Consider the following 16,370-nt stretch of genomic DNA (forward strand, 5'->3'; position numbering starts at 1 on the left):
TGTCGATCACCTTCAAGCATAATGGCATGCATGAGTGGCTTCGACAGTGGGACGAGAGGGGCGGACCCCTTCTGCGCCGGGGGCGACGAGCCTGGGGAGGCAAGTGACGACGAGTCAAAGACTCCAAGGCTCAATCTAGCGGCGGGATCAACGGGGGACGGGGGGCCCCAGGGCTGCTGGGACGAAGGGAGAGCGATCCTGATCGTGGGAGTGGACTGCGTGGAGAGGCGGGAGACAGGCTCTTGTTTCAGAAGGGATCTCGCGGCTGGGGGCGACCTCGTCCTGACTGCCGCGCGATGTCTTTCGTCTGTACTTGTTCTTAGAAGAGGGTGTGTGGTCTGTCTGTCTTTGCCTGGTGTAAGAGGACGGGACGACGGTTATTAAACGACGAAGGGCACCCCCATATTTCAAAGCTGTATGCGTCCGGTCCCCTTTTCGTTCCATTCAATCGTCACAATTCTCGAATTGTTTTGTTTCCCCCCAACTCCTTGTGACTTTTGGCAGAAGTTCTCTGTACTTACAAAAAACGACGAAAGATCATCGAAGCAGCCTGTCTGTCCCCCAAGTACCACTACCTACTCGCCCCCCGGCAGTTGGGCGGCTATCGATAAGACACTCTCAGCACCCCATCCCAGCGCCTGCAGCGGTCGAGCGCTGCCAACCGAGTTAGCGAGCCACTAGAAACGCCCGAAATGACGTCCACCGAGCGCCATCAGGGGGCGCGTCCGCTGTCAGGCTCCAGTCTGCCCAGCAACGAAGGGTGCAACGAGGAATTCCCCGAGTTTTGTTTACACGACCACTCGGCCGGCAGCCACACGACTACATCTTCACCCGCCTCCACGACCCCTACCACCCCAACCACCGCCGAGCACTCCTCACCCTGCGCAGAGAAAACATCCCCCGTATCGCGCGACCGCACAAGCAGCGAAGCCAGCAGCACCACAACAACCGCCTACTCACCGAGCCCGAGAACCCGACGAGACAAAAAGGAGTTGCAGGCCCAACGGCTGCAGAGGTCGGGAAGCATCAATCTTGCGCTAGGACGAAAGGACGGCGCCCCGAAGAAGAATCGATTCCGCTCTGCCACGGGATCCTCGCCCGCCGACGCTCTTGCCGCCCTTGAGCCGCCGCATGATCAGGGCTTGACGAGGATGGCGTTTGCTGAACAGCAGAAATGGATCACGGTCCAGCAGAAGACCTTCACCAAATGGTACGATCGGATGCAGCCGCTGCCGCCCCTCCCCTCCCAGACCGGACCGCCATACGGGCGAGACTGGATCGCGAACGCTCACTGACAACTGTTTCTCTCGCAGGATGAACACCAAATTGGAGGCTCGCCAGCTTGCGGTGAAGGACCTCGTAGCTGATCTCAGCGACGGTGTTAGTTGAACCCCTATTTCCTCATTGCGGGGTTCTTGGCTTACAGAAACTTCCACCACCACAGGTCCTCCTCATCCACCTCTTGGAATGCCTATCCAACGACACCCTCGGGCGCTACGCTTCGAAGCCCAAGCTACGTGTGCAGCGGTTCGAGAATGCCAACACGGCGCTCGACTTCATCAAGGCCCGCGGCATCCAGATGACCAACATCGGCGCCGAGGATGTCGTCGACGGCAACCGGAAGATCATCCTCGGTCTGATCTGGACGCTCATTCTCCGCTTCACCATCAGTGACATCAACGAGGAGGGCATGACCGCCAAGGAAGGACTGCTGCTGTGGTGTCAGAGAAAGACGGCCTGCTACGACGAGGTCGAGGTCCGCGACTTCAGCGGCAGCTGGAATGACGGACTCGCCTTCTGCGCCCTGTTGGACATCCACAGGCCGGACCTCATCGACTACGATGCCCTGGACAAGTCGGACCACCGCGGCAACATGCAGATGGCCTTTGACATCGCGCACAAGGAGATTGGCATCCCCAAGCTGCTGGACGTCGAGGACGTGTGCGACGTGGCCAAGCCGGATGAGAGGTCGCTGATGACGTATATCGCCTACTGGTTCCACGCATTCTCCCAGATGGAGAAGGTCGAGAACGCAGGACGCCGGGTGGAGAAGTTCGTGAACAACATGGCCGGTGCCTGGGAGATGCAGAGTGCGTACGAAAGGCGGATGAGGGAGTTGCTGAGGCAGATCAAGGAGCAGATTGAAAAGTGGCAGCGGGCGACGTTTCAGGGCACCTATGCCGACGCCAAAGCGCAGGCAAACGAGTTCGCCGCTTTCAAGCGCGGGAGGAAGAGGGAATGGGTTGCCGAAAAGAGCGAGCTTGCGACCCTGCTAGGTAACATCAAGACCAAATTGGGCACATACCGGCTGCGGCCGTATGACCCTCCGCCAGAGCTGTCTCTCGAGACGATGGAGAGGGAGTGGTCTGGCCTGTCAAAGACGGAGATGACGCGGGCGCAGTTGATCAACGAGACCATCAGGGAGTGAGCGCCACACCCCCCTCCTCGCAGATACGAAACCTGTCTCGGTACTAACATACGGCTGCAGTATCAAGAACGCGCTGCGCAAGTCCTTCGCCGACAAGGCCAACGACTTCGCCATGGCACTGAACACCATGCAGCTGGCAATCTCGGGCTTGGATGGCGACGTCGAGGACCAGCTCCACCACGTCCGCAAGCTCAGCGACAACCTGCCGCCGCTCGACAAGTACCTCGAGACCATTGCCGCCGTGGACGCAAAGTGCCAGGAGGCCAACATTGAGGAAAACGACTTCACGACGTACACGTACGACGAACTCGTTTACGAGCACGGCCTCGTCAAGTCGTCGGTGCAGAAGAAGCTCGCCTTCCTCGACAACCAGATGGTCGCGCGCAACATGACCAACCTCACGCCGATCCAGCTCGAGGAGTTCGAGTCCGTCTTCCGCCACTTCGACCGCGACGACACCAACTCGCTCCAGGAGCTCGAGTTCAGCGCCGCCCTGGCCTCGCTGGGCCTCGTCTTCTCCGAGGACGAGATGCACGACTACTTCATGGACACGTCCAAGGGCCGCGACCACGTCACCTTTGAGCAGTTCATCCGCTTCATGGTTGACGTCACCGAGGACCAGAACACGGCCGAACAGGTCTTCCAGTCCTTCCGCGAGGTCGCCGACGGCAAGCCCTACGTCACCGAGATGGACCTCCGCCACTCTCTCGTCCCCGACGAGGTCATTGACAAGCTCATCGAGATCATCCCTCCGCACAACGGCCCGGACACGGCCGAGGACCGCGGCATGCCGCAGTATGACTACATCGCCTTCATGGACAAACTTATCAGCGACGAGAAGGAGGCGGGCACCGCCGTACCCAGCGGCGTCTTGCAGGAGCGCACCAACCGCGCCAGCATGCTACCGCCCAAGGATCCCAAGCTGAATGGTAATCACTGAGGGAGGGAGGGAGGTAAGCCTGGAGGTAGGCTCAAGGAAGAGAAAAACAAACCCCTACACACACACACACACACACACAAAAGAGTATCAATCAACAAAAGGTTCGCCGTCAAAAAACAAGCCAAACATCACACGCACACACGCACAATACAAACCAAACACATACGCACACTAGGGAACATTACGGAAAATCGGCCCAGGCGGGCGGCCATCGGCGGCGGGATTCTGTTCTCTCAAGGTTCTCATTTGTCATTTTCATACACCACACACATACACATACACGCACACATCCGAAGCAAGCGAGCAGGAGAGCAGGAGAGCAGGAAAGCAAAACACACAACAGCTCAGGGTCTCCCTGGGGGGGTGGGGATGGAGGCATCGGGCTCGATGTCTGGCCCCGAGCAGCATCAAATGCTCTTGCAAGCATGGTTTCCATAGCATAGTTTCTAGGTGTTCTGGGCGCTGCTCTGGCCGCGACAGACAAGGAGGGGAGAGAGGGAGGCAAATCTATGTTTCGTCTTCGTTTCTCCCATATTCTGTCATGTTACATATTCAGACGACACGTAGAACCATTGACTGCCCCCCCCCCCCCCCCCCCCCCCCCCCTCCCCCCCAAATGGCGTGTTAAGGCAAAAAAAAAGGGGGGGGCGGCGAGCTGTCCCTCAGCCGGATATAACAGTCCTTTCGACATTTGTTTCTGTAGAAAAAACCTTACCTAATAATCCAACCCGGAATTTCCCCCTTGTAACTGTCCAGTGTGTCTGTCTGTGCCTGTCTGTGCCCTCTTCTTCTTCATCCTCCTTTCTCCTCCCAAGTTCGCGTCTGCGTTACGTGTCTTTGCCCATGTAGGGCAGGCCGATGTTCACTGCGAGAAAGCCGCAGTCCAACTATCAAAAACGCCAGTGTCCAGTATGCTTATCCATGTCCGCCAGAAAGAGTCCAATAAATGAGTGCATCAAGCTTGCCTTGGCCGTATCTCTAACCTCCCCGATCCCCACTGTCTATCCCCCCAACTTCACTTGGGCCCATCAAACGCCCCCATGTCCTTTAGTGCGTTAGCCAGCCGCCTGTAGTCGCGCAAAAGATCCAGAACCTCGCCCAACTTAAGGTCGCCGGGGTTCTGCAACTCCATGAACCGCTTGTTTGGCGGGTTGATCTTGGGTGTCTGCTTGGGTGGCAGAGCAGCGGCGATGTCGGGGAAAGCCTGCCGAGCCACATTAGTTACAAGTCTCTCGGGTCGTTCTCCGAGGTAACGTACACTTGCCAGATCACCGCCGTCGGCCACCTTGGCTGCGACATCCTTTGATGCTCCCTCCCGCGGAATATCCTTCGGCGCCTCCTTGGCAGGAATCGGCGTGGATGCGGTCCGGCTCAGACCGCGAATCATGTTCATTCCAGAGAACCTGGAGAACGAGTTCCCAAAGTTCCGCACAGAGTCGAGAGGGTTAGTGACGGGCGCAACAGACGGCGTCGCCAGGTCCTTCTCCCCTTCCTTCGCAAAGAGCACCTTCTTCGAGCTGTTCACGCTCCGGGAGCTGTCTGCGCTGTGGTCCCTGCTCGGCTTTCGTCCGCCGATGAGGTTCAGGACCTTGTCTTCGCGGACGGGTGGGCGACGGGTAGACTCGGCCTCCTCCGTGCCGTGTACAGAGCTGGCTCCGCTAACGGAGCCTTCTTCGTCGGGCGGCGGCGTGCTCATCAGCTTCCTGGCGTCGTCGAGCGTCTTGGGCACGACAAGGCCCTGGCCCGATTCGGTCGGCGTGCCCTGGGTCTCGCGCAACTTGCCGACCAAAAACTTGTAACTGTCGCCCAAGCTCGTCGAGATGGTCTTCAGATGCTGGTCGGCCGTGTTGAGCACGGCGTCGCTGGCGGCGCCAATGGCCTGGGCAGGCGTGTTGACCAGCTCGCTCAGTCTTCTATTCCGAGCCTGAACTGCAGCACGGAGCCCAGACGATGCCGAAGACGACGGCAGAGGCCTCGTGGGGGTGGCATTGTCCGGGTCGGACTCCACCGTGGAATCCGCCGTCACCGTCAACCCAGGCGGGAAGGCCGGAGGGAAGGTGTCAGCCCGAGGCGTGCCCGGTTGGCTCGGGTCCCTGGCGGGGCCCTGGGGCAGCTCGTCGGCTCGTAGCGTAGAAAGATCCACCGTCTCCAGGAAGCTAATGGCCGCCTCGAGGTTTGTTAGGCAGTACGCAGCCTCGCCCGTCAGTTTCGGCTCCCATCTAAAGTGCTGAATGAAGTGCAGGTCGCTGATGACGTTGAGATGCTCGGGCGGCAGCGTGATGAGGGTGAAGATGAGCATGGGCATGATCTCATCCGCAGATGCCGAGGGGTGAAACTGCGCCAGAGTCTCGACGATGCTCTTGTGGGCCGCCTTCAGGTGGTGCACCTTGCCGAGCGGATAGCGCTTCTCGTTCATGAGAATCAGGTCTTTCCTTGCTTGCTCGAGCGACTTCCTGATCTCCTCCGCCTTTTCGGCAGCCGCCTCCGGGGTCTGCGATGCATCCTCGCCGAGGTCGATACCAAGGTCGGCCGGGCCGATCCCAACCAATGCGAGGGCCGCAGTCTTGGACCGTAGCTTGGAATCCTGCGCTTCGTCTTGCGTGCTCTTGTGGCGGTAGATCTTGTGGTAGATGCCCTCGCATAGCCGTCTCTCGACCGCCTCCTCAATGATACCCCGCTTCGCCTCAATGGCCTTGCGCGCCTTCTTCTTGTTGGCCAGCTCCTCCGCGGTGATCATCTGCTGCTCCGGCTCGGGCCTGGGGAGGACTTTGGGTTTATCCTTGTTCCCGAGAGAAGCCGCCTTGGCCCGGAGCCTGCTGGCTGTGGAGACCTTGGATGACGCGGACGGCGCAGGGGACGCATCCCGATTGTGCCGGGAGATCAGGCTCGAGACGTGCGTGTTGACGTGAGTGGATGCGACCTGGTAAAAGTCTTGGAAAAGCTCGGAAACCTTGTCCAAGGTCAACGGCGTCGGATAGGTTTTGGTGGTCAAAGATTCGACGAAGCTGCGCGCTGTCAGTAGCTGGCTGGGAGGTCGGAAGACGGCGCGGCATCGTACCTATCCGTCAAGCTCACCAGCTCGATCGGGAGCTCGCCGAGGTCCACGGAGCCTCTGCCATCGAACCCATCATCGTTATCTGTCGAGGGCCTACCGGCGGTCTCGAACGCGTCTGGAGCCTCGGGCTCATTCGCTAGGGTCGGCTTCCCAGGGGTGGCCGGCGCGGCGGCCAAAGGATCGGTTGTCGTCCCGTTGTGGAATGTTTGAGCTCGCTTCGGTACGCGGAGAGGATCGCTGTCTTCGCTCTGCCGAGTAAACGACGGCGCCCGTATTGTGCTCGGGCGAGCAGCCGGGGATCTGGAGGGGCCAGTGGAGGACATGGTTTCGACGAAGCTGGATGCCATCATACCCGTCAGTTGAACGATCCGAGGGGTAAAAGGGGGAGAGAAGAAGAAGAGACAAAGGGGAGAAGCTGATTATCATGGAACAAAAAAAGACCACGTACCTGGTGCGTTGTAGTCAAGTCAAGACGGCATGAAGAATTGGAAGCGGTCTTGAAACCCGATATCAGAGGAAAGAGATCCCTGGCAGTGCTACGCGGGACAGTCGAGTCGCGTGCGGGCGGGTTTATGCCATAAATGGAGCGGCGGAGCAGGGATGATGATGGCTTGTAAGATGGCCAAAGATGGCAGTTATGTTTCTATTCGCATCTCTAGCAAAATGATGTCAGGGGATGTTGAAGGGTGCACGACCTCTGTCTTTGACCCGGCGCAAAGGAGTTGAAGGTTGATGGCCTTTGAGGAGCTTGAGAGTTCCGACGAGGTGGCATAGGTACACCATACGCAGCATTCCAGGTGGAAAAAGCAAGGTAGCTGGGTAGCTAGCTTCCACCAGTACCAAGCCCCCCCCGCTCGTGTGTCCTATTGGAAGGTGTCATCTGCAGACGGATCCGACCTTCAGTGCATGCATGTGTGCTGGGGGCACGAAGGTGACAGGGGACGATCCTCAGTCCTAAGCCTCCCGACCGTGGCGTCAACCGTCAACCATCAACCTCGCTCGGGGAGGAGCTGCATCTGTGACGACTCCTCTGAGTCCTCCTCTCTTCCGCTCTCCCGCAAGGCATACTAGAAGTGACGAGGCCGCGTTGCACCGTCAATTGGGGTACCTTGTCCTTGGCTTCCGCGTACACACAACGCCTTGTTGGTTGTTGGGAGGGGCGTAGAGGGGCGTAGAGGGGCGTAAAGGCTGCCTCGGGTCGTGGCCGTCTTATCCATGACATCTGCGGAATGCGACGGGATGCGCTGAGCAACCGAAGGTCCGCTAGAGTTGCCCCGTCGAGGCGTGCTTGGGGTGGCGTGGAACAGCGGATGCCAGGCACCAGGCAGCCCCCCGGATACAGAAGACATGCAGTGTATCGGGTGCTGGTCACATGCTGGAGGCCGGTACGCTGTACCCCTGGTGGCGTCTTATCAACAGATATGAGAAAATGGGTACTCGCCAGTGATATCTGTTAAGGCGATTGCCGTGTTCGCGCCCAATATCTTATCAACGATCTGGAGGCGGAGACCTGTCGGAAGTAGAAGGGGGTTACGGGTCGCGTCTGTGCACCCCTCCGCGACTCGGAGGCAACGCAAGCACCGCCCACCCACCGTCCGCCTGATTGATGCTGTCATAACTTGGGACGGGCCAGTCGGCGCATCTCAATGTCGGCATCATTGTCTATCTCCTTCCTCCAAACACACAAACTCCGCGACAACACCACCATCGCATCGCCTTACCGACGAGCCTCTCTCTCTCGACTGGGAACCTCCGCCGTTGAGCAGTAGGATATTTTGCCGCCATGAAGCTGAGACTGGGGAGACGAGGGGACTGCACCTCTGCGGGCAGAGTCACGGCACACCTCCTCTTATCGTTCCTCGCAATATCGCCAACACTAGCTTCCGTTGGGGAGACAGCAAACAACGAAGAGGCGGCCCTCCGCCCCGGACCACTCCTGCCGCCCAGCACCCAACAACCTGCCTCGGCCGAACACCTCTTTACACTGCGACACGTCTTCCACCATGGCACGTATCGGCATCCCCAGCTGCACAGGAGGAAGGATGTTCGCCACTCGGACGGCGTCGACAGCCAGATCTGGCTGGCCGAGGAGGACGGCTTCAACAGGGAGAAGCTGCTGCCTCTCGCCGTTCAGAGCGCGCCGCTGAAGATCGAGCGCATGATCGACCGTCGTCCGTCCGTCGTCGATCCGATGGTCACCGAGGCTCGACAGCGCGGCTACGTTAACATCATGTCGCCGTCTGACTGGACCCTCGACGAGGTTCCCGGACCCAACATCACCGATAGAGCCACCGTCATCAGCCTAGCGATCATGGCTGCGAACGCGTACATTGAAGAGGAGGGCCAGGCCGACTGGGAAGAGGTCGGCGGTCCGTACAACAGAAGCGCCGACTTCGGATGGGAAACCGACGGGCTGCGCGGCCACATCTGGGCAGACTCGACAAACTCCACGGTCGTGATCGGGCTGAAGGGCACCTCCACCGCCATCTTTGACGGAGAAGGGACCACCACGAACGACAAGGTCAACGACAATCTGTTCTTCAGCTGTTGCTGTGCGCAGCAGGGACAGTGGAGTTGGCATCAGGTGTGCGACTGCGCCACGTCGACGTACTCGTGCAACAACACGTGCGTTGTGCAAGCACTCCAGGATGAGCACCGATACTACACGGCGGCGAAGGAGCTGTACTCGAACGTCACGGAGCTGTTCCCCGACGCGAACATCTGGCTGTCGGGCCACTCGCTCGGCGGCGCTGTCAGCTCCCTCCTGGGCCTGACCTATGGCCTCCCCACCGTCACCTTCGAGGCCGTCCCGGAGGCGCTCGCCGCCGGCAGACTCGGTCTTCCCGTGCCGCCCGGCGCGGATCAGGTGGTTCATCAGGCCCGCCAGAACACCGGTGCGTACCACTTTGGCCACACGGCGGACCCCATCTACATCGGCACCTGCAACGGGGCCACTGCGACGTGCTCTTTCGCCGGCTACGCCATGGAGTCGGCCTGCCACACCGGACTGAGGTGTGTCTACGACGTCGTGGCCGATAAGGGCTGGCGAGTCGGCATCGGAACTCACAAGATTCGGTCCGTGATCCACGACGTCATCATGAAGTATGACAACGTGCCCGAGTGCAAGGGCTCTCCCGAATGCCGCGATTGTGCGAACTGGAAGATGTATGAGAGCAACGGCACCGACACGACCACAACGTCTCGGTCTTCAACGACCTCCAAGACGCGTACGCGGACAGCAACCTGCCAGACACCAGGCTGGTGGGGTTGCTTGGATGAGACGACTGCTCCAATCACGGCCACGACCACGACCACGACCTCGACCACGTCGACCTGCAAGACACCCGGATGGTTCGGATGCAAGGACAAGACTACGACGACGACGACCAGCACCACCACCACGACTACGTCTTCGACGACCACCAGCGCGACCACCACCACCTGTCTGACCCCTGGATGGTTTGGATGCAAGGACAAGACCACCTCGACCAGCAGCACGTCTTTGCTGCCTGGTTCGACTCCGTCCCACGGCATCACTGCCGCTCCCACGGCAACCCCTACATCAGCGCCCACGAAGGCGCCTCCGTCGGACCCCCACTGCCGTAGGAGATATTGGTTTGGATGGTGCAAGAAATGGAGCCAGGGCAGCGAGAGCAGCAGCGAGAGCAGCAGCGAGGAGCTGTGAGGAGCTGTGAGGTTGGACGGGCACGCATGTTGTTTACTGTTACTGGGTTTATTCTTCTCTTTTGTTTTGGGACTGGACGGATATGGGAGCATTGCATGAGTCATTAGCAAACGGCGTCTGGCCACAGGATACACACATAGTGGCCGGCTTTGAAGTTAGCCGGCCTCCAATTCACAACACCAATTTTCTGGGTTCAAACTGGACTTATCAGGGTAAGAGATATAGCAGGGTTAGGGGGTCCGGTGGTAATCGAGGTTGACGGACGGAATGAACTACATCACCTGTCACTGGCTCAGGTTTGAGGTGCAACGGCGCACGCGGACTTGCAGCCCTTAGGCCAAGCCCCACTAAGAACCCGGCGTCGCTGGCCGCCGCCCGCTAACTCCCGATTCACTTGGTGCCTGTCGGGGAGTCCCTGGGAAGCACAAACGGTTAGACGTCACCAGTGCTGTGACGGCCGCCACCTTCCAGAATTTTCCCCCCCCTCCGAGCTGCGACGCGTCTAACGCTTGCATTTTCCCAAGACGAAGAGAGAAGGGCATCGAGAAGCGACCCCCTACCCCCCGCAACAACGCACCTCATTTCCCATCGGTCGAGCGGCCTACCACGTTGCACCCTTCAACTGCGCGGCAGAAATGGGTTAGGGGACCCCCATATAACCCTCCCTCGACCCCCAACCGACGCGATGGCTGCGAATCCAATCGAAGCCAAACCTTCGTCGCGCGACGAGTCTTCGGACTCTGGAAGCGGAAGCGACAGCGAAAACGATACCCCGACGACGACAACGACAACGACGACGCCGACAGCGGTTGAATGGCTAGCGACCGGCCGATCAAGACGGTCCACGGCCGGCAATCGCATGAAGTCGATGCTGGCCAACGAAGAACCCGACTCAGATCTCGAACTGCTATTTGCCGAAGACGACAACGACGAAGGCTTCACCGATGTCGACGATGCGGGCTCCGACATACAGATGGACTCGTCATCCGACGACGAGGACGAGCAGAACCGCGGGGACGATTTCGAGGGAGAGAAAGAGCTTGAGAAGCAAGCCAGGGAAAGGAAGCTGGCTTCGCGGAAACGCAAGGCCGAAGAGGCCATCCCCGCCAAGTTCAGAAAGAAGGTCCGCATCGACCAGGCCGCGGCGGCCGCCGCCGCCGCCCCGGCGCCACGACCCAAGAAGAAGTCGGAGCGGACGAGCTGGCTGCCCTCTCCGGCCGACATGCCCATCCGCGCCTCGCTGCGTCAGACCACGATGCTCAGCAAGGAGCAGCTGCACCAGCAGATGAAGGAGCGCGAGACGAAGCGGTTGAAGCAGTTGGCCGTGATGGAGAAGAAGGCCAAGAAGCTCGCGGCGTCGAAGAAGCCTCCCATGACGCAAGCCGAACGACTGGCGGAGGCTGCTTCGGTGGAGAAGCGGAACGCGAAGTCGCTCAACAGGTGGGAAGAGGCTGAGAAGGCGCGCGAAGAGGAGCGCCTCGCTAAACTGGCGGCCCTGAACAACCGGACGCTCAAGGGACCCGTGGTCACCTACTGGAGCGGCATAGGCAAGTGGGAAAACCACCTGAAGCACGTGGGCAGGGTGGCCGAAGAGGAGAAGGCTCCCCGGAAGAAGCGGGAGAAGAAGGACAAGGGCGACAAGGCGAAGGGCAAGGAGAAGGACGAGAAAGAGCCCAAGAAGGAGGGGAGCTCGACAGCCGGCGCGGCCTCGACGTCGTTACCACCATCGACATGCCCGGATGGGCAGGCCGAGGCCAAGCCCGGCGCACCGTTGGCTTCTCCGGCGCCAGCAGATCCGGGAAATCCACAACAAAGCCGTGTCCCCAACCCTCCCTCGCCAACAGCCACGGCACCGTCGGAAGCCACGCCGATCGTGAAGGAGGAAGACCGCCCTCGCGTGATGGCACCTCCCCCCATCCCGCCGCCGCCGCCGCCGGCGGTCTCGTCAGCATCGTCACGGCCCGAGGGCCAACCCAGGCTGATGGCACCACCGTCGATCCCTCCACCTCCGGCACTGGGCTCGTCGTCGCCCATGGCCCCTCCGCCCCTACCTCCTCCGCCCAAAACCTCACCGCCTGTCCTGGCAGCTCCGGTGCTCGCGCTTCCGGTTCTGGCTCCGCCTTTGGGTGGCATACACCTCGTTCAGCACACAACACAGCCGAAGTCCAACGTGCTCGCGCCGCCCAACACAACGCAGCACAAATCCCCTCTCTCGATGCCTGCCCCTCCCCCTCCGCCATCCGCGAGGCCACCACCTCCCCCATTAGCACCGCTCCAACCAACAACCCAACCAACCCAGCCTCCCGCTCCGCCGAAACCCGCTCCGCCGCCGGTGGCCGCCCCCTCTCCGCCACCTGCGCCTGCAGCCCCGCCGGCGCCGGAAGAGCCACCCCCGAGCGAGGTCGCGCGCAACGCGTTCATCCTCCGCAACTTTGACGAAGAGCTCGTTCGCGACAAGACGGTTCAAACCCAAATCCTGTTCGGGCGGCGGATGGATCGTCTTGCGAAACCAGCACCCCGCCCCGTGTGTGTCATCACCGCTCACCCGGCCCGCTACCGCGACCCCGAGACGGGCCTGCCTTACTTCAACGCCTACGCGTACCGGGAGATCCAGCGCCTCCGACGCGGCGAGTACAAGTGGAGCAGCCTCCTCGGCGCATGGGTCGGCACCTGCACCTACGCTGCCCGCGGTGTGCCAGAAAGGTTTCTGAAGGGGGGCAGACCCAAGGAGCCTAATAAGTCGAAGGGGGCGGGGGTGGAGCCGAAGGAGACTGAGGCCAACACCGTCGCGGAGGCCACCGAGAGCCAGGAAGCCCCGAACACGGACAAGGCCACAACACCCACCCAGGAGGGTGCGTTGGAACAGCCGCCGCCGACGGGGTCGGAGGGCGCGACGGTGCCCTCGCCGTCACCGTCGGTGCCCCAGACAAAGGTGCAGACGCAGACGCAGACGCAGACGCAGACGCAGACGCAACAACAGCCGCAGCCGCTGGTCGAAGCTCAGAAGCAAGACCAGGGTGCGAAACCGGCTGCAGCCGAGCCTGCTCCGCAGCCCGGTGTGGCCTCGGTCTCCACCGTCGTCTGAGTAAGAGCAAGCTTCACGGGAGGTTTGCCTGAGTAATTTACCAAATCTTTTTTGCTTGTTTGTGGGAGCGAGGTTGGGTGTTTGAGAATATCGGACGGGGCTCCTTTTTTCTGTTGCGCCCTGAACAGCCCGTAGGCTCCGACCGATTAGATCGAAGGGGAGATGCCGAAACAGAGGCAGGCCGGGAAGGGGCCGGGAGGAGCGAAAGTTAACAAGAGGAGAAAGTCAGCGGCGAGGATGCTGCTCGTTGTTGGATTTCGGTATCGGAACTTCGTTGTCAGCCCAACCAACGTTGTAACGAACCTCTGCTCTGGATTGGGGCTATTCTGTATTTCTATTGTAACAATACCCGCAGAGAGCGGTTCTTTCGCGAGGGGCGGGGGATTTGGTTCCCTCCTCTGACATCAACAACTACACTGCTCCTGCAAACACCCACTGCATAGTCTGCTGCCGCCTCGTCCATGTTGACTGTTACACACATCATGTAGCTGGGCCCTCTTAAACCTGGCCTGGATAGGGCATACCAGCGACTCCTGATGGACGCACCAAGCGGGACACACACTCGTAAGCCCGCCCCTCTCCCCTAAGGGCCAAGGAGAGTGCGCTCACCGATTGGCCGGGTCTGCAGACAGGCAAGCTTTTCGGCACTCCGTGAGGCGTCTGCCAGTGTACGAGCCGGGGCACACACTGCGATAAGGGGAGGACAGAGTGACGGATGGAAAGAGGCATGATAAAGGCTATTTTAAACATCTGTTTGGACCTTGTGGGTGTGATGGCTGACTTTCTCTTTACCAGATCTATCTCTTGTACCGGTGCAAGTTGGGACGTTTTTCCTTGCCTCTCTCCTCCCTTCTTTTTCAGACCAGGCACACACGGACTGTGAAAGTCTAAACGGGCCTTCGACCGGCCTCTACACGAGTCGTGGTGTTGATTCCCGGATGGACATGCAACGCCGTTCGAGGGGGAGGAGAGAGGGGCGGCGGCGACGGCGGTTCGTCTACATACCGAGCTGGGCATCGTGCAACACCACGTCTACGTCTCGAGGACGACGTACACTCACACTCGCTCATACTCACACTTGAAGCGAGAGAGATTTTGGGCTAGCTGATGCGGACACAGCGTCTCGTCGAAGCATTCACATCCATCCGCGCAGCATGCATCGCTTGCTCGTCTGAAGTCAGACAGACAGACACCCACTAGTCTCCCCTCCACCTACTTACACATCAGCAGATCTCGGGATCCATCCTAAGCTTTCTGTTCCTCGGGTTTGACTTTGTGGATTTGAAAATGCCCGGCCCACCTTACTCGCCCTCCTGTTGTGAGCTAATTCTTTGGGCCCTTTTTAGTCTTTTCCCGACGCTTCGTCTCTCCCGCAGCCATGATACGCAAGCAACCACCTGTCCCCCCTCCACGTATACACATTACATCTCACGCAACCACCAAGGCGTCAGTTGCCCTCAATCCATCCGTCAACCTCCATACAGAATCACCCTCCCCAGGGATTGGACTCCAGACCAGATGAGCGAGCCGGCCGCAACATCAGGCACGCACATCATGGCCCGCGGAAATGGTCGTACTTTTGGGTCCTTCGTCCCTCTCCCGTCTCAAGCGTCGTGCTGTATCGCTTGACATTATTTGGCAAAGACGGGGGTTTTTGGGAGAACCTACGACGGTATCATTCCTTGCCCTCCCCCCCCCCCCCCCCCCCCCCGCTTCCACCCCATCCATCCATCCATCCATCCACAGTCTAGGGCATTTGCCATGAGCAGAAAACTAAAAGGTCGATCACCGATCATGTCATCATCGATAGCTACAAACTCGGGGAAACCAGGAGGGGAAAGGAAGTTTGCGATGAAATGTAGATGGTTAAACATCAATGGGGATTCTTTCAAATGCTGCAAAACACCTCGCTTTTACCTAGTTAGTCACAACAAACCTCGAAGAGGAACCCTCCCCCACACCCCTTCTCCCGCCCTTCCTGTGTTGGCAGCCTTAAAAGTCAGCAGGCGAGAACGAGCCCAACCATCCATTGGTAATGGTTGATGCGGCAAAGCTGCAAATCACTCCCTCCCCCCTTCAATCCGCTTCCGGGCAAGCAAGACGCAAAGCGTCGGGGGATGGCGGGGGAAGGAACTTGGTTCCTGCGTACGTCACCGCCAGGACCGAACTCACATGTGTTTCCCGACGAGTCCCAACATCCATCCATCCACTGACCGACTGACTGACCGACTGACTGACCGACTGACTGACTGGCTGACTGGCCGACTTACTAGCAAGTCAGGAACACCAAACTTAAACTCAAAACCAAGGCTCCCAGACAGAGGAGGAGGGCGAGAAGCCCCGTTTCCCATACTCATACGAATGAGATGCATGGCCAAGCTCCTTGACGCGGGTTTGGTGTGCCTTGTGGTTCTTGATGGCGCAAGCATCCATCTGCTTCAACGCCCAGGGGGAAAAGGGGGGGGGAGAAACCACTCGACGCCGCTCACGCGGTTTCCTTCTCTCTCACAGGGGTGCTGGTCCGTGGCACGTAGAGAGGTGGCTGGCTGGCACTCTTGTTGTTCCTCGCACTCGGAGTCTGCCCAGTGGCCTGTTCGCCAACACCATCAGCTTTCCGTCCCGTCTGAAACATCGTGTGCACAGACGTCTGGGCTTCATTGATCCTCGAGAAACGAGTCTTCATTTGACCTCGTCTACTTTGCTCCCGCTGAGGACGGACAGAGGCCACAAGTTGGGAGGGCCAGCAGCTGCGGCCCGCGGAGAAAGCCCAAAAAGACTGCTCGGCTTGGGAGGGTTAAACAAGATAGATCGACGATTCGGCAGTCTGGAGCACAGCGAACGGAAGTGGTCGCCAGTCACAAGGTCAAGTCGGACGGAACTGAGCGTATGGAGTCAATTTCCTTTCTGTAGATGTTTCATTCAGTCATCTACCAAATCGTATCTCTTGCCCGCCGCGTAGATACCATCTTCCAAATAGAGCGTGCCAGTTGATCGCTACGCCAGATGTGACTACCTGGAAAACCCAAACTCCCCAAAGCAATCCCGAGTTGCCGCCAGAATCATGCAGTGCTGCCTTGCCTTGCAATAAACATTCCATTGTCCCCGGATCGCTCAAATATGCCCCACTCCCAGAAAGCGCCATTGGCATAAAAGCCATGAGTGGTGGTAGTAAGTAGT

At 59.4% G+C, this 16,370-nt stretch overlaps 4 protein-coding genes across 4 annotated transcripts; 3 read left to right on the forward strand and 1 right to left on the reverse strand.

The window, feature by feature from the left end:
* Positions 1-692: 692 nt before the first annotated feature.
* On the forward strand, positions 693-3,368 carry CH63R_02968 (Alpha-sarcomeric (F-actin cross linking protein); the record flags this gene model as incomplete). Its single annotated transcript, XM_018297943.1, has 4 exons — positions 693-1,210; positions 1,314-1,380; positions 1,445-2,424; positions 2,489-3,368. The coding sequence occupies 4 exons, from the start codon at positions 693-695 to the stop codon at positions 3,366-3,368; spliced, it is 2,445 nt and encodes an 814-aa protein (XP_018162759.1).
* A 1,015-nt stretch (positions 3,369-4,383) lies between these two features.
* On the reverse strand, positions 4,384-6,746 carry CH63R_02969 (Vps9 domain protein; the record flags this gene model as incomplete). The annotated part of the gene is made up of 2 exons (XM_018297944.1): positions 4,384-6,373; positions 6,427-6,746. The coding sequence occupies 2 exons, from the start codon at positions 6,744-6,746 to the stop codon at positions 4,384-4,386; spliced, it is 2,310 nt and encodes a 769-aa protein (XP_018162760.1).
* A 1,460-nt stretch (positions 6,747-8,206) lies between these two features.
* Positions 8,207-10,108, forward strand: CH63R_02970 (Autophagy related lipase; the record flags this gene model as incomplete). Its single annotated transcript, XM_018297945.1, has 1 exon — positions 8,207-10,108. One exon carries the CDS (start codon positions 8,207-8,209, stop codon positions 10,106-10,108), a length of 1,902 nt encoding a protein of 633 aa, XP_018162761.1.
* Positions 10,109-10,793: 685 nt separating this feature from the next.
* Positions 10,794-13,193, forward strand: CH63R_02971 (YL1 nuclear protein; the record flags this gene model as incomplete). The annotated part of the gene is made up of 1 exon (XM_018297946.1): positions 10,794-13,193. The coding sequence occupies one exon, from the start codon at positions 10,794-10,796 to the stop codon at positions 13,191-13,193; it is 2,400 nt and encodes a 799-aa protein (XP_018162762.1).
* Between the last annotated feature and the right edge of the window lie 3,177 nt (positions 13,194-16,370).

This window comes from Colletotrichum higginsianum, chromosome 2 (assembly GCF_001672515.1).
Source record: "Colletotrichum higginsianum IMI 349063 chromosome 2, whole genome shotgun sequence".
Lineage (NCBI taxonomy): Eukaryota > Fungi > Ascomycota > Sordariomycetes > Glomerellales > Glomerellaceae > Colletotrichum > Colletotrichum higginsianum.